General features: G+C 37.0%; 2 protein-coding genes across 3 annotated transcripts; both read left to right on the top strand.

Moving 5' to 3' along the window:
• Window positions 1-556: 556 nt before the first annotated feature.
• LOC117981991 (inter-alpha-trypsin inhibitor heavy chain H3-like) lies at window positions 557-25,318 on the top strand. 2 transcript variants are annotated; one of them, XM_069498200.1, is made up of 21 exons: window positions 557-799; window positions 2,296-2,436; window positions 2,990-3,183; window positions 3,570-3,680; window positions 3,963-4,216; window positions 5,055-5,158; window positions 5,600-5,731; window positions 6,686-6,886; window positions 8,681-8,804; window positions 9,385-9,513; window positions 10,036-10,173; window positions 10,439-10,605; window positions 10,917-11,063; window positions 11,869-12,072; window positions 12,722-12,818; window positions 13,457-13,540; window positions 14,112-14,165; window positions 15,696-15,917; window positions 16,967-17,109; window positions 23,868-24,007; window positions 25,050-25,318. In XM_069498200.1, exons 2-21 carry the CDS (start codon window positions 2,305-2,307, stop codon window positions 25,096-25,098), a joined length of 2,826 nt encoding a protein of 941 aa, XP_069354301.1. In that variant the 5' UTR covers window positions 557-799; window positions 2,296-2,304; the 3' UTR covers window positions 25,099-25,318. The 2 variants fall into 2 exon arrangements, with proteins under 2 accessions (XP_069354301.1, XP_069354302.1); XM_069498201.1 differs by having other exon boundaries at window positions 557-795.
• Window positions 17,124-23,618, top strand: LOC138402260 (uncharacterized). Its single transcript, XM_069498218.1, has one exon. The coding sequence runs from the start codon at window positions 17,991-17,993 to the stop codon at window positions 19,188-19,190; it is 1,200 nt and encodes a 399-aa protein (XP_069354319.1). The 5' UTR covers window positions 17,124-17,990; the 3' UTR covers window positions 19,191-23,618.
• Window positions 25,319-26,298: the final 980 nt, after the last annotated feature.

A 26,298-nucleotide genomic window follows, 5' to 3' on the forward strand; every position in this document is an offset into this window, starting at 1 on the left:
CCTCAAAAGGAAAAAACTGGCCAAATGCGAGTCAGACTCGCGCATCGAGGCTTCCATACTCGGGTATTTTTTCGACAGTTTGCACGATAAGTCAGAAACTATTATGCATAAAAATAAATAAAAATGTAAAGAAACCTTCCCCCTGCCAGGTCATTAGCCATGGCTAACATTATCCCCGAAGAGAGATTATTAGCCATGTTACCGGGGTGCACCGCACCGGCCCGAATACTACTCTTCCCCTCGGATGCCCGATGCATCCAAAAGGGATCTGCAGCACCCAGGCACACTGGGAGGTTACCTGGCTGGTCTACCTACAGAGCCCTCGGTGCCCGAGTCTGACTCGCACTTGACCAGTTTTTCGTTTAAATGACCATTTAGGATTAACGGGGTTTCATAGTTTTATTTTAATTATTTTATTAACGTCATTTTGTTTATATTATATAGAATCATAAAAATAAATTTATCATAATTGAAGTTTCGCACTGTTTGACCTAAGCAAGTATGGATGTTATACCGGTTTCGACTAGGAGGAAAAATGTAGTTGTTGTTTATATCTTTGTTCGTAAGTCGTCTCCGAGATAGTTATTAGTGTACTTGTGTCCTTGATAGGTATTTTGTTGTATTTATGAATATTCGTCAAATGGCAGCTTAACGTTACCTACATAATAGTATTATTTGACGCTTTAGGCGAAGTCTGCAGATTTCGTTAGTGATAATGGTTCTAGTTAGGTAACCAAAAATCTTACTTACTGTGTGTTATTCCTGTGGAAATTGAAACGAGTGTAAAAACTATAGGTAGGTAAGTACTAATTTTACATTACTTTTTTTTATTACCAAATAGCTGATGCCCGCGACTTCGTCCGCGTGGATTTAAGTTTTTAAAAATCTCCTGGGAACCTCTCTTTGATTTTCCGGGATAAAAAGTAGCTAGCTAGATGTTACTCTCCAGCTCTTTAACTATGTATATCCATGCAAAAAATCACGTCGATCGTTGATCCGTTGTGGCGTGATTGAAGGACAAATCGACAAACAATCACACTTTCCCATTTACATTATTATAGGTAGTGATAATTTGGCTAGTGATTTCATTGCAGACAAAACCAACAACAAAATTCTAAGAAAATAATTAACGTGGCAGTGGAATCTTGTAAAGATTTTCCCTCAAAGTAAATCCGTAAATGATAAAGGCATTTAATATTATGCATATTATGTAAACGTGTAAATTACTAAAGATCCGGTGGAATAAGGAAAATTTCATAAGTATAGAATTTTGATAGGTAGGTATACCTGTTTAAAAAGTACATTGACCTAGAATCATCAGGTTTATATATTTTTAGGGTTCCGTAAAAAGGAACCCTTACCTATAGGATCACTAATTTGTCGTCTGTCGTGCCTGTCAAGTCAAGGGAATTAAAGCCTATTGTGTACTTCCCGTTGACCTAGAATCATAAAATTTAGCAAGTAGCAATATCTTATAGCACAAGTAAAGGAAAAATCCTTAAACCGTAAGTTGGTGGCCATTTTGACTATATGGGTCAACTGTCATGTCAAAAGTACCGTTCGTACTTTTGATATGAAATTTGTTTTATTTCAATGCAAAAAAGTTAAAATGGCGTGTGAGAAGTCATTTTTAACGCATTATACCTACAGCTGTTGAGTGATATTGGTTTGAGATTTCTTGTACGATGGTTCAGAGCCCTTCGTGTATGTATCCGCCTCACACTTGACTCGCACTTTTTTATACAAACAAGTACCTACCACCGACTTGATGTCGCTAGGATAGGAGCATTCGTAGGTATGTTTAACTGAACTTATAAACTTAGGGGACAAGCATTAAGCAAAGAGGAGCATATATAAGATTTTACTGCACTCCGCTGGTGCTCTTTCAGCTTGCGTAAAGACGCATGCGCTACCCAGCGTAGGTAGGTATGCCTGTGCGCATGCCTCATATTCGCTGGTAAAAGCGTATTCTTCAAACCCTGTGGTGCATACAATAACTCACTCTCTTGCATCCCTTACCTCGTTTCCTTTGACGATAACCGGTGCGGTCGCATCGCTCGCACCAGCCCAGACCCGACTTCGCTTTATATGTTTTTGTAAAATTATGTTACACACATTTTCAACAATGCGTTTGGTGGGAGGTTACAACGTAAAGATTTGCACACTATTACATGGATTTTAGAATGACCAGAAGATCATATACCTACCTACGTCTTTATCCGCCAATGAAAATAAGTTTTGATAATGTATTTAAAGTTATAGTAGGTACCTATATTTAAATGTTTTCGTCTTCAGGGTAACAACATGAAGCGGGACTGGCTGGTGACGGTGCTGTGCTGCTGTGTATTGTCACTCGGCGCGCATGCAGCATCTGCAGCTTTTCCCAACTTCCCGACTATAGACGATCCCAGAGTTGTAGTTGGCAGCAGTTTCAATGTAAGAACGTACTTTATGTTTAAATTTTTGGTGAAAATTTAAACATAAAATTTATGGTGAAACAAAAATTATTCTCTCTCTACATAAAACTTACATGCAAAATTTTTAGATCCTCTGCTTTAAGTTGTATCTAGTATGTATCAGTATTCAGTAGCTTATACTTTTATATTTTACAGCCTGTTTAAGTAACCTAAGTACTGTAATGCAACCTCCAATACCTCCATACCATAATCTATCATGATATCTCCGTGAATCCCTTTGATTGATGATGATTTACACGAATATTTTCTGGAATATCGTAGTTCATATTCACATCTCGGACAGTTACTAATTTACCGACAAATATCCATTGCGAGTAAGTAATTAAGTTCACTTCGGAAGTTATGAGGAGTTAAATACTTTCTGTAATGCCAGCCGGAAAAGCGATATTGCGGCAGTAGGTATTTAGAAATTCTGCCGCACTTTCTCTCTTTTGTGCTGCTATATTTGTGTAAGTTGACAAAGTACAGGCTGTACGAGAGAAACTACAATCATTTTGTTTAAAATATCACAGCCGGTCGACGATATCACCGATGATGAGCCTGCCTCGCCCCTCGAGATCACCCACCTGCGCGTGCGCTCCGAGATCGCTCTGCGCTACGCACGCACGGCCGTCGTGTCCAACGTGTACAATCCCAACAAGCGGCCCCAACAAGCCAATTTCCATGTGTTGCTGCCGGAGACCGCCTTTATCAATGGATTTACTATGTATGTATTACATAAGATGACTGAGATGATGATTGCACAGCCTTATTGGTGATAGCCAAGTCCTGTGCTTGTAGTGCAAGAAAGTGCAGGTTTTATAGGTGGGCTATCTTACCGGACGTAGAAACCATTTAATGTAAAACTGTAAGTTCTTATAGTAAGTACTTTTTTCGTGAAGATAAATTAAAAAAAAATATAGGTATATGTAGTACGCGATAGGTCGAGATGGCAATTGGGCTATGAGGCGGGGGGACGCGGAGGCCACGCACACCCGCACGTCACCCGCGCTGTCTAGCGCGATAGCTGTGCGGCTGTGCGGGACGTCCCCACCCCGATTGCCATCTCAACCTGTCGGGCACTGTAATTACTTTCTTGGATTTCAATTTAAGGACTCTCGGTAAGGAAACCTACGAAGCGTATGTAAAAGAAAAAGAAGAAGCTAAACAAATATACAACGATGCCGTTGCAAAAGGAGTTTCCGCTGCTCATGTCGCTACCAAGTAAGTAAGCTATACCTAACTTATATATAGACAGTTATCAATATCCATACTAATATTAGAAATGCGAAAGTGTGTCTGTCTGTCTGTCTGCCTGCTAGCCTTTCACGGTCCATCCTTTCAACCGATTTTGACAAAATTTGGCACAGATATAGCGTGCATCCCGGGGAATGACATAGGCTAATTAAAGATTAAAAAACCTAAATCAACGCGTACGAAGTCGCGCGCATCAGCTAGTATCAAATAAACCAGTAATTTAACTATATGTTAACTATTAAAACCTAGAGCTCGGGACTCCAACCACTTCACAATAAAATTCAACTTGGAAGGCAGAAGTAATGCGACGTACCTCTTAAGATACGAAGAGTTGTTGGTCCGTCGGAACGGCGTGTACAACCATGCTATCAACCTGCTCCCGGGCGCGCTCGTGCCCAAAATGGACGTCGTTATACACATCAAGGAGTCTCAGAAGATCTCGGTACTGAGGGTGCCGGAGTTGAGAACTGGGAACGAGATCGATGCGACAGAGAATGACGCACGTGAGTTCTTACATTGATAAAGCTAACGAGCAATTAATAGAGTTTTTTTTTTAATCAATTACCAAGTAGTGGATACCCGGCGTGAGCTACTCTACGCTAGAAAAATTAACAAAACACTCTAAACCATCTTCACATTATTGCCTTTCTAATGAAACCAGTGTGGGGCACATCAGTTGGATGGTTTCAAAGTAGGTACCTATAGACTTCGAAACCATCGCTTTGATACGCTATAGAGCGGACACAGGTAGAAACACTTATGCTCGCGACTTTGTCCGCGTGGACTACACAAATTTTAAACCCTCATTTCACCCCCTTAGCGGTTGAATTTTCAAAAATCCTTTCTTAGCGGATGTCTACGTCGTAATAGCTATCTGCATGCCTTTCAGCCCGATCCGTCCAGTAGTTTGAGCTGTGCGTTGATAGATCAGTCAGTCAGTCAGTCAGTCACCTTTTCCTTTTATATGTATTTAGATATGTTGAGAGAGATTGCCAACTCTGGCCTTCCTCTTACAGCTTTGAACTAATCGTAATTGATGTGTCGTGTAGCAACTATAGCAAAGTAGAAACATGCTATAATTGAATGGTTTCTTTATACTAACTAACTACGTGCACGGTTTCTACGTGCTACATAGCACGTAGTTTTTTTAAATTATTATTTAGAAAACAAACAGCTAAACATATTACGTGATATTACATAGTTTTAACCTTCTAGGAAATTTCATTAAGCCAGTGAAGTTTTCACAAAAAAAAATATAAATACTAGTTCCTACTTATCCTGATCGGGTAGATATAATTATATTTAGTTTTAGTAATAAATATACAAATATTTTACTTACAGAGAACGCTAAAGCTGTTATTCGAAGAGTCAGAAACGGTCGGGAAGCCACAATAACGTTCACCCCCGATTTGGCGGAACAGACAAGACTTGCTGAAATTTATGCGGTACGTATTTCTCTAGAACCTAGAGTTTAGGCATCTGACTTAAAACGGCTTTTTTTGTAAAAAGTTTTGATCACGATATCAAACAGGAGCAGCTGGCGAACAAAATGTGTAATTGTATGAGATTGAATTTTTCAGGAGCTAAAAACTAAAATAAAGCTGTCTGCCTGTTGAACCTTAGATTCAATTTTAACACAGTTTAAAGCCGTTTTGTTTGGAAATGACTTCAAAGTTGTACTTATCTTCTTATTCATTGATCAAACTCACGAACTTTGGACTCAAATTTAGCAAAGTTTTAGGCCGTTTTGCTTGGAAATAAGTCCGGATGAAGGAAAAAACATATATTATTTTAATCAGAACTGTAATTATATCGTTTTGTTCGCTAGTTCCTATTTCTCGTTTATCATTGAACCATAAAGATAGTAAAATAAAAGTGATTTTCAGGAAAAAAGTAAAAAATCAAGTGATCCAGATATTGGCTATGATAGTGCGGAGGAAGACAATGATAAAGAGGGTTTATTAGGCCAGTTTGTGGTTCAGTATGACGTGGATCAACCAAAGAATGGAGAAATCTTGGTAGGTGTAAATAATAAGTACCTATTTACAACTTACTATAGTAATATATCTAAATAGCACGTAATAATTAAATGTAGATATTAAAAAAAATTAAAACTGCAGAAATTATTTACTTTTGACTTTATTTCGTGTAAAGAAATCAAATGGCAATATCAATTATGGTCCTATCAATGGCAATGGCTTGTTTGAAGCCATTCAAAATCTGTTTAGAATCTTACGAGTTGATTAAAAAAACTGGCCAAGTGCGAATCAGACTCGCGCACTGAGGGTTCCGTACTACAATGAAATTTTATCGACATTTTGCACGATAAATCAAAAACTACTTACTAGATCTCGTCCAAACCAATTTTCTGTGAAAGTTTGCATAATAATGTACATCATATATTTTTTTTAGTTTTATCATTCTCTTATTTTAGAAGTAACAGGGGGAAAAGGGGGGGGACACACATTTTACCTCTTTGGAAGTGTCGCGCAAACTATTCAGTTTAGAAAAAAATTATATTAGAAACCTCAATATCATTTTTGAAGACCTATCCAGTACACGTGTGGGTTTGATGAAAAAAAATTGAGTTTCAGTTCTAAGTACCTATGGGGAACCCCCCAAAATTTATTGTTTTTTTTCTATTTTTAACCGACTTCAAAAAAAGGAGGAGGTTCTCAATTCGTCGGAATCTTTTTTTTTGTATAAAATCTTAAGGCGGTTCACAGAACACATCTACTTACCAAGTTTCAACAGTAGCTCTTATAGTTTCGGAAAAAAGTGGCTGTGACATCAGACATACGGACGGACAGACAGACAGACATGACGAATCTATAAGGGTTCCGTTTTTTACCATTTGGCTACCCTAAAAATGTTTACTACTTAGGTACCTATTGTGTTTACTTAACTTCTTATACTACTAACTACTACGGTACTAAGTACTAGGTTTAATTTTTCATGTCATCTTATTTTAGGTGAATGACGGCTACTTTGTACACTTCTTCTCCCCAAGCTGTTTACCGCCGTTGAGCAAACATGTGGTGTTTGTGCTGGATACGTCCGGCTCCATGGAGGGAACTAAGATAGAGCAGCTGCGGAAGGCTATGGACGCCATTCTCTCCGACCTCAACCCAAGCGACTACTTCAGTATCATCGAATTTAACTCAAAAATTATAGTACGTTAAATATACCTACCTAATTTTTATACGATTTCGTACGAAAGTTTAATGTATTCGACCGTATGTTCACGATTATCTCAAAAACCAATGAACCGATTTTGATATTTTTTCAATCGTAATTTACATAGGTAATATATAAATTTACTATTTTTTATAATTATTTTATTTATATTTAAAAAGGGATGTACTATTCTATTAAATAAACTTAAATTTTAAGTAAAAGTGTTAAAAACATTAAATTAAAACTAAAATAAATTGAATGAAATCTAAAACCTCATCGAGATCATCGCAGCAAGGCTTTGTACCCAAGATGCTGGCAGCATTACCCCTTTGGATGGCCAAACTAATTCTAAATAAATTTCATGTGCAAATAAGAGATACACACAATGGACATACTTAATATCAGAAATTACAGTTCATCATGATCAACCCATCACCGGCTCACTACAGAGCACAGGTCTCCTCTCAGAGTGAGAAGGGTTTTGGCCATAGTCTACCACGCTGGCCAAGTGCGGATTGGCAGACTTCACATACCTTTGAGAACATTATAGAACTCTCAGGCATGCAGGTTTCCTCACGATGTTTTCCTTCACTGTTAAAGCAAGTTTTTAATTACTTAAAAAAACGCACATAACTCCGTAAAGTTAGAGGTGCGTGCCCGGGATCGAACCCCCGACCTCCGATTGGAAGGCGGACGTCCTAACCACTAGAAATTACAGTTACAGCGTCATAATATTATCGTGTACGTAAAGTGCAGAAATCCTTTGTGTGGTCGAGTACCTATACGTTTTTATAACATGAATCCCGAAGCTTCTTAAATTTTGGATAAATTTAAAAACTGTGCAATGATTGATGAATTTCTAAATGACAACGTTGCATGGAAACGGTCGGCTAAACATTCAACAGCCCACACGCTAGTGTACTTATTGGTTAATTGCAATATAACATGTTTACATATTATAATATGCAACTGTTTGTTTCTTGCCGGCTTTTCTCAGTAGAAGCTGAATTCCGAACCGGCGGTGGTAGAGACTTGACATGAATCATAAGTGTACATGCCGTCCTACATGAAATAAATAAAATTAAATAGGTATATAGTAAACTGTAAAATGTAAACATATAATTAAATAATTATCAGGTCTCCATGAAATGAAATAAATAAAATTATTTCATTTCATGGAGACCTGATAATCTTAATATATATAAAAGGAAAAGGTGACTGACTGACTGACTGACTGACTGACTGACTGACTGACTGACTGACTGATCTATCAACGCACAGCTCAAACTACTGGACGGATCGGGCTGAAATTTGGCATGCAGATAGCTATTATGACGTAGGCATCCGCTAAGAAAGGATTTTTGAAAATTCAACTCCTAAGGGGGTGAAATAGGGGTTTGAAATTTTGTAGTCCACGCGGACGAAGTCGCGAGCATAAGCTAGTCTTAATATAAGTATAAAAGGAAACGGTGACTGACTAACTGACTGACTGATCTATCAACGCACAGCTCAAACTACTAGACGAATCGGGGTGAGGCATGTAGATAGCTATTATGACGTAGGCATCCGCTAAGAAAGGATTTTTGAAAATTCAACCCCTAAGGGGGTAAGTAAATTGGGGTTTGAAAGTGTAGTCCACGCGGACGAAATCGCGACCATAAGCTAGTTCAAAAATAAAAATAAAAAAAATCAAATCAATCACGTCTAAAATATTTCAGACCAATAAAAATTTAAACACTTAATATCCTTGTTTTTAATCCTTGTTTTTACAATGTCACTATTTCTGGCAGGTTCATGACTTGAAGGATGCCCAGCCACCAAACAGGAGCCATAACTCAGTGCCACCCGCACTTGCATCACCGCAAAACATAGCTTGGGCAAAGACAGTTGTATCCGAACTTGCTGCTTATGGAGGTACCTACCTACACACTATTTCCTGATCAACCCATCGCCGGCTCACTACTCACCACGAGTCTCCTCTCAGAATAAGAAGGGTTTGGCCATAGCCTGGCTAAGTGCGGATTGGTAGACTTCACACGCCTTTGAGAAGAGGAGAACTCTCAGTCTCAGGCTTGCAGATTTCCTCGCGATATTTTCCTTCATCGTTTAACGTTAAAGCAAGTGCGATGCATGACTCCGTAAAGTTAGAGGTGCTTGCCCAGGATCGAACCTCCGACCTCCCAAATATAATATGTTATGAGCCTCAATAGCTCAACCGGTAAAGGAGTGGACTGAAAACCGAATGGTCGACGGTTCAAACCCCGCCCGTTGCACTATTGTCGTACCTACTCCTAGCACAAGCTTCATGCTTAGTTGGAGAGGAAATGGGAATATTAGTCATTTAACATGGCTAATGTTCTTTTAAAAAAAAAAAAAAAAAAAAAATAGGAGGCGAACGTTTTAAGACTACCTACTTACTACTTACCCATAAAATATTTAATTTTAAAGATAGCTGTAGAGAGGTACATAACAGAGAAAAAATGCATCTTTACAGCTACGAATATCTACGAAGCCCTCGATGTTGCTATAAATATAATACAAAACTGGACTCATGTTGAAACTCAAACCGATGCAGCAAATGTGTCTTTGGTAAAGTTTGAAAACGGAACAGATCAAAATAAAAGTAAGTACATAGCATAGGCTTAGAATTTTTTCGCTACGCTCATAATATTACGTACATTCTAAGCCTATGGTACATAGTTAAAAATGTTTTAAGCTTAGGTACAAAATATAGATACATATAATTATAGAAATTATAAAGTCTGTCTAAACTAAGCTTTATTTTTAACCGACTGACCAGAGGTTCTCAAGTCGGCGCGTATTTGAATTTTTAACACGTTTTTAATCATGTGCTTTCTTGTCAGTCTGTTTGTCTGTCTATTTGATACAAATTTTACAATGGATTTAAACTAGCTACCTTTGAATTTTGAACACGTTTTTATTTATGTGCTTTCTTGTCGGTCTGTTTGTCTGTAAATTTTGCAATCGATTTTAAACTAACTTCCTGATGAGCTTGTTAAACATAAGTAAGAACTGAATGACGATGCAACATTAACTTACTTTGTTGTTAAATTAACATATATACGAAAAATCTACGAGTAAGTACTTGTTCTGGAAAGTTTGTTAACATTTATTATGTTTACAGATGTGTTAGAGCCTCTAATTATATTTTTAACGGACGGCCAACCTAACGTGGGTGTAAGGAATACCGATCGCATCATTACGCACATGTCCGAGAAAAACAGCGGCTTGAAGCGGGTGCCATTATACTCACTCGCTTTCGGTAATTTTTTAAATTATTACCATTTTAAACTACTAGTTGTTTTATAGATCAATTTATTATGCCTATGTGCTAATAAGATTTCGTTATTATTTAACCTTTTCTGAAAATAATTACCTAAGTAGGTAAGGTAGGTATACCTATGTCAAAAGCACCACTTGTAAAAAGCACTTGCAAAAAGTGCACTTTTTACAATCCCGCGCATGTTACCAAATTATTACATAATATTTTGATTCCAAGCATCTCATTCATATAATCTAATTACCAGGAGACGACGCGGACCGCACGTTCCTGCGCAAGCTGTCGCTGCGCAACGAGGGCTTCATGCGGCACATCTACGAGGCGGCTGACGCGGCGCTGCAGCTGCACAACTTCTACCGACAGGTGTCCTCGCCGCTCCTCGCTGACGTCAAGTTCCTCTACCCTCGCAGACAGGTCATATGAAGCCATTAGAATGAAAACCGTAGGTAGCCAAATGACAGTAATAACAGTTGTACGGGAGCGGTGTGCAGGCTCGACCGTACCAAAGGGGAGATCTCCCACCGAGCGGTTGGTTGTGCTCGGTAGCGCCAGCTGGGCCGACAGTTATGTCTTGAAACTTCTATATATAGTCCAGATTGCAGAAAATTCCGTTAGTGCGATTACTATCGGCGGTACATTTGTTCGGGACTACGTCATCGATTGAACAGCGCCATCTAGTTTCTATTGTGGTAACCGCCACCCAGTAATTTCAATTTACTTTACAGATAAAAGAGGGATCGGTCAGCAGAAGCGAGTTTCGTACGATCAACGACGGCTCGGAAGTGGCAGTAGTAGGAAGGATCGCAGAGGACGTCAATGAAATCACGCCGCAAGTGCGCGGATTGAGGGGCAATGGAGATGGTCGTGGTCGGGTATGTTATAGTCAATCCTTAAATAAATAATTAATTAAATACAGGTTTTTCATCATGTTCTCATTAGAAACTTTGAAGAAGAATAAAATAGGATAGTTAAAAGAATTAATTATTTCGAAAACCCTTGACCTTATCTCATTTAACTTCAATCAAGTCTTTAAAAAGCTCTCTTGACCATGGCCATAGTTTATCGCACTGATGGTATGTGCAATAATGGACGCGTGGCGGAGCCAGCGCGTGCCAGACCTTCGTTATTTTATAAAAGCTGAAAGTTTCTCTACGTATTGTCCTCAACACTGGGAGGAACGTTCGTTTGGGTCATGATGGCTTTGGGAAATAACAGTTAAATAAAGGCGTAAAAAATCTTACATTAAAGTATTAAGTCTAATCCATACTAATATCATAAATGCGAAGGTGTGTCTGTCTGCTAGCTTTTCACGGCCCAACAGTTTAACCGATTTTGTTGAAATTTGGTACAGGATTAGCTTACATCCCGAGAAAGGACATAGGCTACTTTTTATCCCGGAAAATTAAAGAGTTCCCACGAGATTTTTAAAAAACCTAAATCCACGCGGACGAAGTCGCGGGCATCCTCTAGTTTTTTTATGTTTTCTTCAGAATAATATTACAAATCACGTCATGCATTGCCAGAGACTTAGTATCTATCATGGCAACCCCCTGCCAGACACTCTTAAAAGTTAAAAAGTTTAAGTGTGTCTGGCAATGGGTTGCCACGACACTAAGTTATAAGTAGTATCTGCGGATGTTCTTATGTTTAAATACTTTTCCTTATTCTCTTTCGCAGACACTTTACGAGATAAATCCTAAAGTGCCAGTGATACGAGGCAAAGATGAACACTTGCCCTTAGAGCGGCTCTGGGCATATCTTACTATTAAACAACTGCTTGACAAAAGCGACGCCGGCGATGTAAGCCAAAATGGCACAGAAAATGATAGTTCAGATTTAGAGGAAAGCCCCAAGAAAAAAGCTCTGAATATTGCTTTAAAGGTAAGATATATGCGTAGGTATACCGAAAAATAACATCAGGTAGGTATATTTTCTACTTACGAGTTAAGTTCAGCAAACCCTGAACTTCTGACGCGAAGCCCAAACTGAAACTCTTGTATTTACAAAGCTGTATTTTTGCACATACTTCAGGTTCCCTTTAAAATATAGACAAATTTTTCGAAATTCCAACGGGAGCAAAGCCACGGGCGGTCGCTAGTATAATATAGCCTTGAGCGATGAATTGGTAATGATGACTTTTCCTTTTGAATAATTTTTGTCCCAATATTTCTATAACTTACTAGGTAAGTACCTATAATCTATTTTTCCTTAACTGACTTAAAGTAAAAGTAGTAAAAGGTACATAAATAAACAAGAAGCTATTCGCATGAGGCGCACTTTTACACGGCCCATGGGACTTTGTCCCATTTGTTTGCAAACTGACCATGAAATCATATTACTTACGTATGAAAAACTCAGCTCCAGAAGATTTAAAGCGCCACACCGGGCAAATCGAGACGCTTACGCGTTTTTGCGAGGTCTTCTTTCTTCGCTCTGGGCTGGTTTCCGCACTTAAACGTTTCCGTCTGTTGTCCGTGGTTTTTGCGAAGTATACCTTTTAGGTATGCTAAGGAAAACTCTATTTTTTTAGTACTCTTTTGTAACGCCTCTGACGTCGCTCGTGGTAGTCAGGCTGAACAAAACTGACGTCGTTAAGGCTGTGAACGCAGAAACAGTTGACGATCCAAGTGAGTATAAAAAATCGTTTCACTTTTTGAGCATTATTTTTAATTTTTAACAAAGTAAATTAAGTATAGCGTGTGTGATCATACCCTTAGGGTACTAGTGTCAGGGCCTAATGCGCTCTGCAAGGAGCAGCGCCTACAAGGCGAATCACGCGTCCATACCTATTACTATAATTATTTTCTAATATCTATGCACGCGCCAGTCGGCTCCGAGACAGTCACTTTTTACTTTACTCTAGTCTCTATGCAGTCACGTGTGCATACGTACCATGCGGCATGCCTCCCCGCATTTTCCCGCGCAATATGTACTCTTGTTTCCTAATTTGTGTTTTGTTAGACTTTTATTATTTTATTGCTTATTGACCGGATACTTGGACTCACTGCACCCACAAACCCCATAAAATAAGAATATTTTTAAACAATTTTCTGAAAACCTCAAATTAAAATAGGTAAGTAAGTAGGTAATAACAATAATCTCTATTAAAATCACTCTGAAAATAGTGTGCCATACAAAATGACAGGTATGGCGAAAATCAAGTTGCTAATTAAGTTGCAAGACAGTCGGCAATCGCAGGTCCAAACCGTTTGTAATATAAGCAGAGGTCAGTGACTAATATGAATGAATTTTGATTATGTTTCAGAATTTTTACTGTATACATTCACAAAGGCAGCACCCGCGTCATTGACTTCCCTAAAGAACCCAACCTACACAGGCACAAGTACTGGTAAGTGCATTAAAAGCTGTCTGTGCCTCTGTCAGAGCCTGTCTCTTCGACAACATCATGATCAAGCCATCTACAATCTGCATCCCTGCTGCACCGGTTCCCTGCAGAGCACGGGTGTCCTCTCAAAGCCAAGGGCGCAAATTGGCATACTTTACAAATCTTTCAGAACATTATGGACCACTCTCAAGCATGCAGGTCTCCTCACGATATTTTCCAGCAAGTGATATTTAATTGCTTAATAAAGCACACACCTAACTAACTACGAAATATCTCTTCGCTTGTAGAGTATCGTTGAAAAGTACTTTCCAAAATCCAAAGGTGGTTAAATTGACCATCAATAAAAATGTAAAGTTTTCGCTAAAAATTGTTCCATTGAGGAGTACCTACTTATAAGTCCCGCAAATTGCTATTGCACAGGAACCATGACTCATTAACATCGAAATGACGTCATTTTGACGTCAGCCGAAATAAAAATATGCCATCAGCTCGTAACTTCAGTCTAGTGCTGACATAATAAATTTTTAGGTAAGTACTTACCTACCTACCTACTTATATTAAACTTATTTCACAGGGGGAAGATTAAGCGTGGAATCAGACGCAGGACCTATCCTGTTTGCTGAATCAAGTAAGTTTATCTTCATAGTGCACACTATCATAATATTTTTATTTTATTTATTTTTATCTAGGTGCTAAGTTATTTTATAATTCAAATTATAGGCGGCTACAGCATGTAAATTTAGACTGATAAGTTGTGCGAAAGAATGTAATATCCCTAGCTGTCAATTCACTGTAGCTATTATATTATCTGCTTAGCTTAGGTATGAGGAAATGATGACCGAGATTTGTTCTGTAGATTTGGTGAACAAAAAGTGAAGTAGAATACCACGGCATACGAAAGGGGATCATGAAGGATATTTGGTTCAACAGTTCCGAGTTATCCATGGTACCGTTTCCGAGTTTGTGTAAGAATACCATATCATGTAGTTTGCGTCTATCAGGATTTTTTTAAGACGAAAGATATAAGGTGTTCCTTTGTCATGTCTAATGGAATAAAATTGCCTAAACGATCTTTGTGTATCTGGTAACTAGGATTCTAAATCACCATGCCATACTCAAGTTTACTTCGTACTAGTTTAGCGAATAATATTTTTTTAGTTTAAAGGTTTTTAAACGGTTTTGTATTTCTAAATAAGAAACCAAGCATTTTATGCGCCGATGTGCAGATATTTTCAATGTGAACGTTAAAACGTAGTTTGGTGTCAATGGTTATCCCCAGATCACGGACAGATACCAGTTTTTGTAAAGAACAGTTGGTAATTTTATAATATACGAACATTTGGTGGGATTTAGGTCCACCGTCCATGCTATTTGAACGACACCAATCAGCAATTCTATCAATATCTTCCTGTAAAGACTGAGGGTCGTCTTCTTTTAAAAACTCTTTTGTGAATTTCAAATCGTCGGTATTAAATAAAAGTGGTCCTAGGATGGATCCCTGAGGGACACCTACCTACTATTATACCTGTGTTAATTAAACCTACCTACTATCAAATAGATATTTTGATCATTCTTCCGTACCTTATCTCTTTTTCCTTCCTCATGCACATTTATAATTCTTTTAGTGACATGGCTTTCTTCCCCCCACATTACATGCCCATACCATGCCAGCATATTATTACCTCTCATCTTTTTTACCACTGGTGCTACTTTCAAACTTCCCCTTATATATTCATTCCTTATCTTATCCATCTTGTCACACCACACATCCATCTCAACATTCGCATTTCAGTCGCATGTAATGTTCTCGTCTTTCATATTCTGTCTCTTTTACAGAGTATGTCGACTGGACTAATCATTATGGACTCTAATCCTAAAATGATCTACCTACCTAGTCTTTACCTCGTGAACATTATTATTCTATACCCAAGTAGCAGGTACAGTTTTAGAATTCCGACTTTCCTTTCCGCCTCATTTCAAGGTATTATAATTATTACTATGTCACAGAATATATAATAATACTAACGACTATGCTCACAAATACCTATTACCTCAATAATTATTAGGTAATTATTGAGTAAATAACAAACGTAGCAATAAACCTACTAAGTAGGTATGTGAGTTCGTAAGTTTATTTAAAATATGTTTATTCTCACAGCTAAACGCTTTAACACCGGTGCCTATAGTAGCGGTTATGGTGCCTCTCATGGCAACAGTTATGGTTATGGCAGCGGTATTGGCAGCATTCATGGCAGCCATGGCAGCGGTTTTGGCAGCAGTCACGGCATTGGTTTTGGCGGCAGTCAAAGCGGCTATGCTAGTTATAGTAACACTTACAGCAGCAGCAATGGCAACAGCGATTATGGCAACAGTGGTTCAAGTAAGTTTCTCCATTGTAATCTGTTAAATAGGTGTGTGTACCTACCAAAAATTGTTTAAAATTACGTTTAAGCAATTATTTTGCTTAATGGTAGCATGTGTAAGGATTTATTCTATGAAATATACATAGATAGATAGGTGCTTGATTAAAGTAGCTATAAGAACCCACATTCTTGCTAATAAAATATTATTTATTTACAGTATCTTGTCCAACAATACCAGTAGGTATATACCAAAGAATTTCTAAGACATGTACATATAAATTGCTAATACCATTGATGTTGGAAGAGAAAGCCCTATATTCTAGGGCATAGATTAATTATTGGTCTCGCTCAGGTTCTAGGGCTAATACCATAGATATTACACTATACCTGCTAGCTAATACTTCGCACCTCGCACAAAATATTTCTAAAAAACATGTAAAAAACCGACTTTACCGGTCAACTGTCATGTCAAAAGTACGGTTCACCTTGTTCTATGGATTCACCTATGGTCAAAGAATTTGGATGTACTACTACGTAGTACACCTAGAAGGCCGACTAAGGCCAGTAACGCGAGCCGAAAGAGAAAACCTGCGTCCTGTGTTTTCTTAGTTAGAGTAACCATGTTAACTCAATTTGGTGGACTACTATAATTTTTATGATAGGTAAAGTAGGTCCTACTTTGGATCCGTAATAATTAATATAAACCATCCTAATATTATAAATACGTAAAAGTGTGTCTGTCTGTATGTCTGTCTGTCTGTCTGTCAGTTTAACCGATTTTGATGAAATAGTACAAAGTTAGCTTACAGTACGCGGCCAAAAGTGATGAACATCGATCTTCAGAAGGAGATAGCAAATTTGTAGAGCACCGTCGTTGAGGCCGACAAAACGTCATATCAGTAGAAACTTTTTATTGAAACCTCCATGGTACTGGCGCCTCTTGTATCAAGCATCTAGCGTTTTCCTCGCTATAGTGAGATGAAAAATTGCTTGTGTGTTTCGCACGGCTGCAAATTTATTTGCGCTCAAGCCTTTGAATTCTCGCGACAAAATAACAATTTTGCAGATTTGTCGGCCCTGGCAGCAATGTATCACCTAGAAGGATATGAATGGGCATTAAATTACATCAATAATACTGAAGAGGCCCTCGTCATTAGATATACTTATGGGAAATTCGTTCATCTTTTGAAGCTTTCCAGAGATGTCAATGTAAGAAAAATATTATACCTACATCCATACTATTCTATACTAATATTAACAATGCGAAAGTATGACTTTCCGTCTGTCTGTCTGTCTGTCTACTAGCCTTTCACGGCCCATCCAATCAACCGATTTTGACGAAATTTGGTACAGAGATAGCTTGCATCCCGAGGAAGGACATATGCCACTTTTTATCCTCGAAAAAAGAGTTCCCGTGGGATTTTTAAAAATCTTAATCCACTGTAGTGTAGGCTTGGTGTGTCTCCAACCGTAAGCCCGGTGTAACACCAGCTTGCGCCAAAACTGCTAACGTTGCACGTTACATTGTATTAATGCATTCTCGATTATTACACGCTTTACGCTCAACATGATCAGACGTTTTATTTCTATCATCATCACCAACACCAATCACCACATGGCGACCCTGCTCTAAGGACTTGAGAAGAAGCGATGCAGGTAGAAAATGGGGAAGAAATATTCCAAGTCAAAAGAAGAAACCATCGTTGTGGCGCAAAATGCCAATGGCGAGGCCAGCGCTAGTCGACTTTATTCGGAATTGGAATTAAGTGATATTTTATTAATAGTGGTGTTGTCGATAATGATGATGGCTATTGTATGGTATTTTTATAAAAAATGTCAAGAAAAATCAATTAATATCTTACGAAGAGAAATGAATGCAGGCCATATGAATGTTGTAACGAAGCCCCCGGAGATGGTGACTTCAGCGCATATTTGAGCCCCGCGACGCGACGTTCCGAGAAATTTGGCCGACGTGACCCGACCCAGTGTTTGTGAACAGTGTACCTACGATGTGAATGAAATGTACTGTGACCTTTTTCCGAGAACTGCACCTGTTACTTAAGTGTGAACTTACCTATAAAAATTAATATATGGAATTAAAACAGTTAGACACGATATTAGTGGAATTAAACCAATTAAGGACTTATTTAGTGAAAATCGGACCTACTAGAAGAAAAGGGGACTTGTTAGTGAAGAAGTACAGTGAGGCAAATAAATGTTATAATAGTTATTTAGAAGTAATAGGGATAGTACATGAAAAATTAGATAAAAACGAGTATACACAGGACACTCAAAAATATGTATTAGGAATTAAATATAAGGTAGAGAGTTTATGTAGGGATATTTTTAAATTGTGTAATTTTCAGGAAACTTCCACAGGCAAGATGGAGAGCAAGGTAAGTTTTGATTTGAAAACCGCGGTAAACTTGTTGCCTATTATGACCGACGATGAAAGTGTTACGCAAAAATTAATAGATGCAATTGAACTTTATAATTCGATGTTAAATACCGAAACTAAATGCTTACTTGTGAATTTTATCTTGAAAACACGCCTTTCGCGTAATGCTAAGCTACGCCTTAATACAAAATACGACGATGTAGAATCTTTATTGCGGGACATGAAATTGCATCTGTTAACTAAAAAATCCGATGTAGCGTTACAAAGTAAACTACAATCGACCGTTCAGGCCAATAAGTCGATTGAAGAATTTGGACAGGAAATTGAAAAATTATTCGTAGAATTAACGATTTCACAGGCTGACGGAGAGCCGTCAAAATACGAAATTTTGCGGCCATTAAATGAAAAAAATGCTATAAAACGGTTTGCAGATGGATTACGGAGCCAAAAATTAAGCACGATCATAGCCGCACGCAACTATAGCACTCTGAAAGATGCAATAAGAGCAGCGGAGGACGAATCCTTAGTGAATCCTCCTCCTCCTTTCATGACATATCAAAGAGGTCAATTTCGTGGTAGACGTGGTTATAATAACTTTAATAGGGGAAGGCCACAATATTATCCAAGGTCATATTATAATTCGTATCATAACAACGATCACTTTCATAATAATTCCCAAAGATATTCCTATTATAATCGTGGTTTTTCATCTGCCAGAAATGCGTTCAGGGGTGCAAACCCAACTCGAGGTCGTGGTGTTACATATCAGTGGCAAAATAACAATAGGAGTTCACGAGGAGCTTTTACAAATAGGAATCAGAGGAAAATAAATTATGCTGCTCCTTCGTCAACTGAAAACAACGAGAGTTCAGAAAAATTTTTTCGTCCCTAAATTCATTTTATCAGGAAATAGCATAAATTGGGTGAATTTTAGGCGTTACGGTCAGACAGTAGACTTATTAGTGGATACTGGAGCATCAATTTGCGCTATTAAGCGTAGTTCATTAAATAAACTTAGAAATCAACCACAATTTTATGCTGATGAGTTTGAGATTCATGGAGTTGGTGGCGGTCTTATGTCAGAAGGTTATGTATTTTTAGATCTCTACTGCTATGGCAAAAAATTCATACAAAAATTTTATGTGTTTCGTAATTTACCATGTAATTCATCTGGAATTTTAGGACAAGACTTTCTATTAAAATACCGTGGGATTGTGAACTATAAAAATAAGTGTTTAATATTAAGGAATAGATTTAGTACTGTAAGATTAGCGCTTAACTTTGATGACGTGTTAGAAATAGAACCTAGATGTGAAGTTATTAAGTATATTCCTACTAATCTCAATAAAGATTGCGTAATTGTAAGCGATGAAGTGGCTAATGGTGTATTCATAGCGAATTCAATTTGTTCGCCAAAAAATGGGTGTTTACCTGTTAAGATATTAAATACAACAGAAAATAAAGTAGTTTTAAGAAATATTAAGCCTATTGTGCATGATGCAGATGAGTATTATATAAGTAAGTTTAGTTCTAGCTTATTAAGCCCGTCACGCACGCGTGAATTATTTTCTTTATTAAAGTTGGAATCTTATTTGAATAAGGAAGAACAAAGTACAATTGAAAATATTTGTGCTAAGTATAGTGATATTTTTCACTTACCAAATGATAAATTGAGTGTAACGAATATTTACAAGCAAGACATTAAATTGAAAGACAATACTTCAGCGGTTTATAGTAAACCATATAGGTTACCCTTTGCACAAAAACAAGAAATTAAAAAACAGGTTGAAGAGTTACTCAAAAATGATATTATAGAAGAGTCAGTTAGTGATTGGTCAAGTCCATTACTTATAGTTCCAAAAAAGGTAGATAAATCAGGTGAAAGAAAATGGAGAGTTGTTATAGATTATAGAAAGCTTAATGATAATATAAAAGATGACAAATTCCCACTACCCAATATCACAGATATTCTAGATTCGTTATCAGGTTTCATATATTTTTCACATCTTGATTTATCGCAAGGGTATTATCAAATTGAATTAGATCCAGAAAGTAGAAAGTATACTGCTTTTTCGACTGATCAAGGTCAATATCAAATGAAAAGACTGCCTATGGGTCTGAAAATCAGCCCAAGTGCTTTTTCTAGAGCAATGACAGTAGCTATGGCAGGATTGAATTATGAAAAATGTCTGATATACCTAGACGATTTAATAGTTTTAGGTAGAAATTTGGAAGATCATAATAAAAATTTAATTTCAATTTTTGAAAGACTTCGAAAAGTTAATCTCAAGTTAAATCCTTCAAAATGTGAATTTTTGAAGAAGGAACTTTTATATTTAGGCCATGTTATTTCAAACAGTGGAATTTTACCAGATCCAGAAAAGGTGAAAGTGGTAAAGAATTATCCGGTTCCAAAATCAACTGATGATGTAAAACGTTTCGTAGCATTCGCTAACTACTATAGAAAATTCGTAAAAAACTTTGCAGATATTGTCTTACCTCTAAATAAACTCGCAAAAAAAGATGCAATTTTTAATTGGTCATCAGAATGTGAAGAAGCTTTTAACACATTAAAAAATATTCTAATTAATCCTCCAGTATTGAGTTATCCAGATTTTTCAGAAAATAATGAATTTGTTTTAGAAACAGACAGTTCAGGTTTTGCAATAGGTAGTGTATTATGCAATAAAAACGGTAAACCAATCGCTTATGCGAGCAGAAATCTAAATAAAGCAGAACTAAATTACCCGATTATAGAAAAAGAACTACTAGCTATAGTATGGTCAGTAAAATATTTTAGGCCTTATTTATATGCTCGTAAATTCAGGATAAAAACAGATCATAAACCATTAATATATTTATTTGGAATGAGAAATCCTACCAGTCGTTTAACAAAATTTAGACTTTGTCTGGAAGAGTATGATTTTGTTGTTGAGTATGTAAAGGGAAAGAGTAATGTAGCTGCAGATGCATTATCTCGTATGATTGTGGAATCTAATGAGTTGAAGAGTATGAATGAGAAGTATGTAAGTGAGAAGAATGTTAATGTGATGACACGTGCTCAGACTAAGAAAGCGAGAGAATGTGAGAATAATAATATTATTACAAACAAGGACGTACCGGCATTTAGACAACATGTAGACAACGTAAGGACTGATCAACCTAACGTTGTTGAGATACTAAAAAAGACTACTAATGACACGGAACTGACATTAATCGATAAGAGAAAGTGGTTAGATATTTTAAATAGTAAAAGACTAAATAAACGCGTTTCAAGAAATAAAAACTACATGTACGTTAAGGAAAAGTTGACTATATATTCATGTTTGAACCCAAATTCTTTATCAATAAGCACGCGAGACGACTTGTTGAAAGAATTGGAAGATATGTGTGAAGAGATAAATATAAAAGAGCTCGTTATAATTAAAAATGAAGATAACTTGAAAATGATTAAAACAATGTTAAATAAAATAAAAGATGATAAAAGTAAAAATAAAGAAAATCTTAGGTTTTGTGTAATAAATAATGTGGAGAGAATAAGTGATAATGATAAAAAGAAACTTATATTAAATGATTTCCATTTGTTACCTACAAGTGGACATGCAGGAGTAAGGAGAACACTTAACAATATTAAAAAGTATTATTATTGGCCAGGGATGGAAACAGATGTCATCGAGTTTATTAAAAAGTGTATTAAGTGTCAAAAGTGTAAGCATCATAGATATATTCGAGAACCTCTAACTGTAACTACGACAGCATCTTCAGCTTTAGATAAAGTATTTTTAGATATTGTTGGTCCTATAGATAAAGATGATTTTGGATATAAATATATACTAACAATTCAATGCGAATTAACAAAATATTTAGAAGCATACCCATTAGTTACAAAATCAGCTGAAGAGGTTGCTAAAATTTTTGTGGAAAAATTTATTTTATCTTACGGCGTTCCAAGGATTATTGGCACGGATAGAGGATCTGAATTTATTAGTTCTATAATGAAAGAAACTTGTACAATTTTAGGTATTGAAAAAATGTTATCGACTGCTTATCATCATGAATCTATTGGTGCGTTAGAGAATACACATAAAGGGTTAGGTAATTTTCTTAGAATACAAACTAACGGTTTTCCAAATTCATGGAGTTCTTGGATTCCCTTTTGGAAATTTTCGTACAACACAACAGTTCATAGTGAAACTAAATATACTCCTTATGAATTAGTATTTGGCCATGCATGTGTATTGCCTAACAATCTGACATCAAAAGTTGAACCTTTATATAACTTTGAAAATTATCCTCTTGAACTTAAATATAGATTACAAAAAGCTCAAAGTGATGCGAGAAATAATTTAATTAAAAGCAAGGAAGCAAGAAAATTTAAATATGATATAAAAATAAATCCAATCCATTACGAAAAGGATGATTTGGTTTTGGTTAAGCAAGAGAATACTAAAAAGCTAGAAAATTTATATAAAGGTCCATACCCAGTGGTAGAAGATGTATCTCCAAATGTTAAGATAATTATAGATAATAAAATTAGATTAGTGCATAAGAATAGAACTATTCCTTTTTATGATTAAGTTCTTTATGTGTAAGATTTCTTTATTTGTTTTTTTTCTTTCAAAAAAAAAAAAACGGTAGAGGTGTAGTGTAGGCTTGGTGTGTCTCCAACCGTAAGCCCGGTGTAACACCAGCTTGCGCCAAAACTGCTAACGTTGCACGTTACATTGTATTAATGCATTCTCGATTATTACACGCTTTACGCTCAACATGATCAGACGTTTTATTTCTATCATCATCACCAACACCAATCACCACACCACGCGGACGAAGTGGCGGGCCATGAATCTGTATTTATTAAATTTCAAAGTCCTGACTGACTAAACTGGATTCGCCCTTAAGGGTAAATAGGGGAAATAGGGGATGAAAGTTTGTATGGGAAAGTTTTAATCATTGTTTTTTTAAACTTGAAATTTGCAAGGTGAAATGGGGATTGAAAGGTTAAATAAAAGTTCTATATCTTCAAAATTCAAACAATTTATTCAAAATAGGTAATAAATTACTCTTTTTATGTTTTGAAGTTAGAGATGGGTTAAGTACCTTAAGGTGAGAGAGCGAATAGGTAGGTGAGGCACTTTGCAGCGGGTTTCTAATTTCATGAGAAACCAGAAATTTTACGCGGACGAAATCGCGGGCAACTGATATTTGTGCAATATAATTAGATAAGGGAAGCTTTTTTCTAATGTAACATTTTCAAAAAAATTACCTTCGTCCTACCTACTTACATTTTACTTATCTTTTTGTAATCTCATTTTTGGTGTGCAATACTTTTCTTTTCTATTGCAATGGCTTGTATAGTACGGTATAATAACATTGTAAATTGAAAGATTAAAAAGAGCAACCGCCGAGTTTCTTGCTGGTTCTTCTCGGTAGGAACGGCATTCCGAACCAGTGGTAAATTAAAACTACCTGACTATTCATAAGCACTTGTAAAAAGTTTACCTACATGAATAAAAACATATTCTATTCTATTCTATTGTAATCTAAATTCTAATTTATCTGTTCTGTGCAGCCTCCACAATCGGATAGAGGCGACTATGAATGCTTGCCGGAGTCGCCGGGACTCCTGTGCGTGTACCTCACGCGCTGCGCTGTCGACCGCAACTTCACCTTTTACGATTACCGAGATAGATACTGCTTCGTTGGTGACAGGTAAATTCTATTCTAAATAATCTAATATAAGAAGTATGAAATAATTGTCTGTCTGTCCGTCTATCTGCTAGCTTTTCACGGCCCATCAATTTAATCGATTTTGACGTGGTACAGAGTCTGCAGATACTCGTAGCATAGGAACTTAGCTACCTGCATCCCAGTGATGGATGTATAGCTATTTTTATGTGGATGAATAAGAAGTCGCAGGCATCATAATATAATAATTTGTACAGAGATAACTTTTGTCTTGGAGACGGATATAGAACAGGTAGGTACATAATACTTATATGCCGATTTTCATATCTCTTAACTTCAAAAACATAGGACTTTCATAATAAAATCTTCCTACTCCAATTTTGCCCCTTACGAGTGGATTTTCGTAGAATCTCTTCTTAGCTGATACCGACCTATAGGTAGGTACCTACCTACGTCCTAGAAAGAACCCACCTACCAAATGTCAGAGTGCCAGTGCCAGAGTTTATAATAAAGAAAACTTGAAATTCCCCATTTTGTACGTGGCTAAAACGCTATCCGCAAAAAGCCAAAAAAAAAGAAACCTCATCATTTAAGTCTACGGCCGATCGCCATTATAAAATGCGCGCGCATAGGAAAACTGATTAATTTTTCCTGCCATTGCAAAAAAAATCTCACAACTCGTTTTCACTGTGGCATTACAGTTACTTATTTATTAATTAAAATGTCTACAAGTACCTACCTACTAATTATGAAGAAGGTTATTTTTTGGTATTATTTTCTTCACAAGTGTGTTGAAAAATGTCGTATGATACACATGTATGTGTATTGATGATTACCGTTCTCGGCTATCTTAAGAGTTAAGACCCTCACCTAACGCCTCAGCGGTAGGTAATCCCCAACATTACACACTTGTCCATAATGTACTATAATACCAGGCCACTGTGTGGGATTACCTTACACTGTGCTATAATTTTTTTATTTACATCTTGTTTACTACTTAGTTTTGAATTGCACTGCCTATTTCGTATTATTTTTTGATAGATATTGAATGAACTTTTTTCGACAGGTATGCTGGTATTTGCTGTCCACCTAATGAAATTAAACAAAAGGCTTGACTACCCTAGATAATTGCCTGCTGCAACTAGATGTACCGTTATTCATAAATCTACCTACATAGGTACCTACTACAAAGGACAGTCCTTAGGGACAATCATCTCACAGTACCTCTACCTAGTTACTGCTTACTACTTACTGTTAATATACTACTCTTACCTTAACGATAACTAAATATCTTTATTGTTATTAAATATAAAGTTAATTATACTGTAAATGTTCGTTTTATTTCCGTAGGTGCCTAGATTAAAAAAACCGACTGTAAGAAAGGTAGATGCAGGAACGTTTGCTTTCTCATTCGCACTAAAAAGAGAGCACAGATAAAGTTACTAATGTGATAAACAGAGACGCAGCTAACCTGTTTTTGTCCCTTATCGTGTACCTAACTGGTTTTTTTCTAGAATACATACAAGAAGTTGCAAAACAAACTTTGAGAATTCGTGGCGTAATTGTATTTCTCATGAGTTATTAACTTGTTTTCACATAAAAAACGTTTAATACAAATATTGTTGATCGGTTAATACAAATATTGACTAGGTACTAAACAATGGTAATAATTGACGTGTTATTCATCGTTACGTCGTGCTATCGCTATCTCATATGCGGTTACACAGTACTTACGTCTACGGTCTACCTATTATTCTATCTACGACCCTGATCCTTCGTCTGAAGCGCCGTATTCACCATCCATCTTGCTGTAAGTCCCGCCAAGGCCATGCACGATGCACGATGCAAAAAGACCGTGAATAGGCTTGCTGTACAGCGATAATTATTATTAATTGTTTGCTGGATGAATTTTGCATCCAGCGAGCGCCCCCACCACCGCCCGCGTCGTGCAGATGGACAGTGAATAGCGCGGACGTACAGCAGAGTCGTCCTGCGTCGTGCATGCTTGATCGTGAATAGCATGTTAAAAGTACTCTGTGGTGAATAGGCATAGGCTTGCTGTACAGCAGATTTTACTAAAGAGTATATTATAATCACTATACATTTTACCCACAGAGGTTGTTTCGTAACGTGAGTGCCCTCTCTCTCTCTCTCTCTCTCGTTTAAATACTCTCTTGCTTGATGCGTGCACGATGGTGTGTATGCTACATCCAGCAACGCGGCCTTGAGCTGACGTACAGCCGGGATGGATGGTGAATACGGCGCTTAAGATTAAACTATAGATCTCAGACAAAGGATATAAACCTCAGACTAAG

The sequence above is a fragment of the Maniola hyperantus genome, chromosome 4 (genome assembly GCF_902806685.2).
Source record: "Maniola hyperantus chromosome 4, iAphHyp1.2, whole genome shotgun sequence".
In the NCBI taxonomy this organism is placed as follows: Eukaryota; Metazoa; Arthropoda; class Insecta; order Lepidoptera; family Nymphalidae; genus Maniola; species Maniola hyperantus.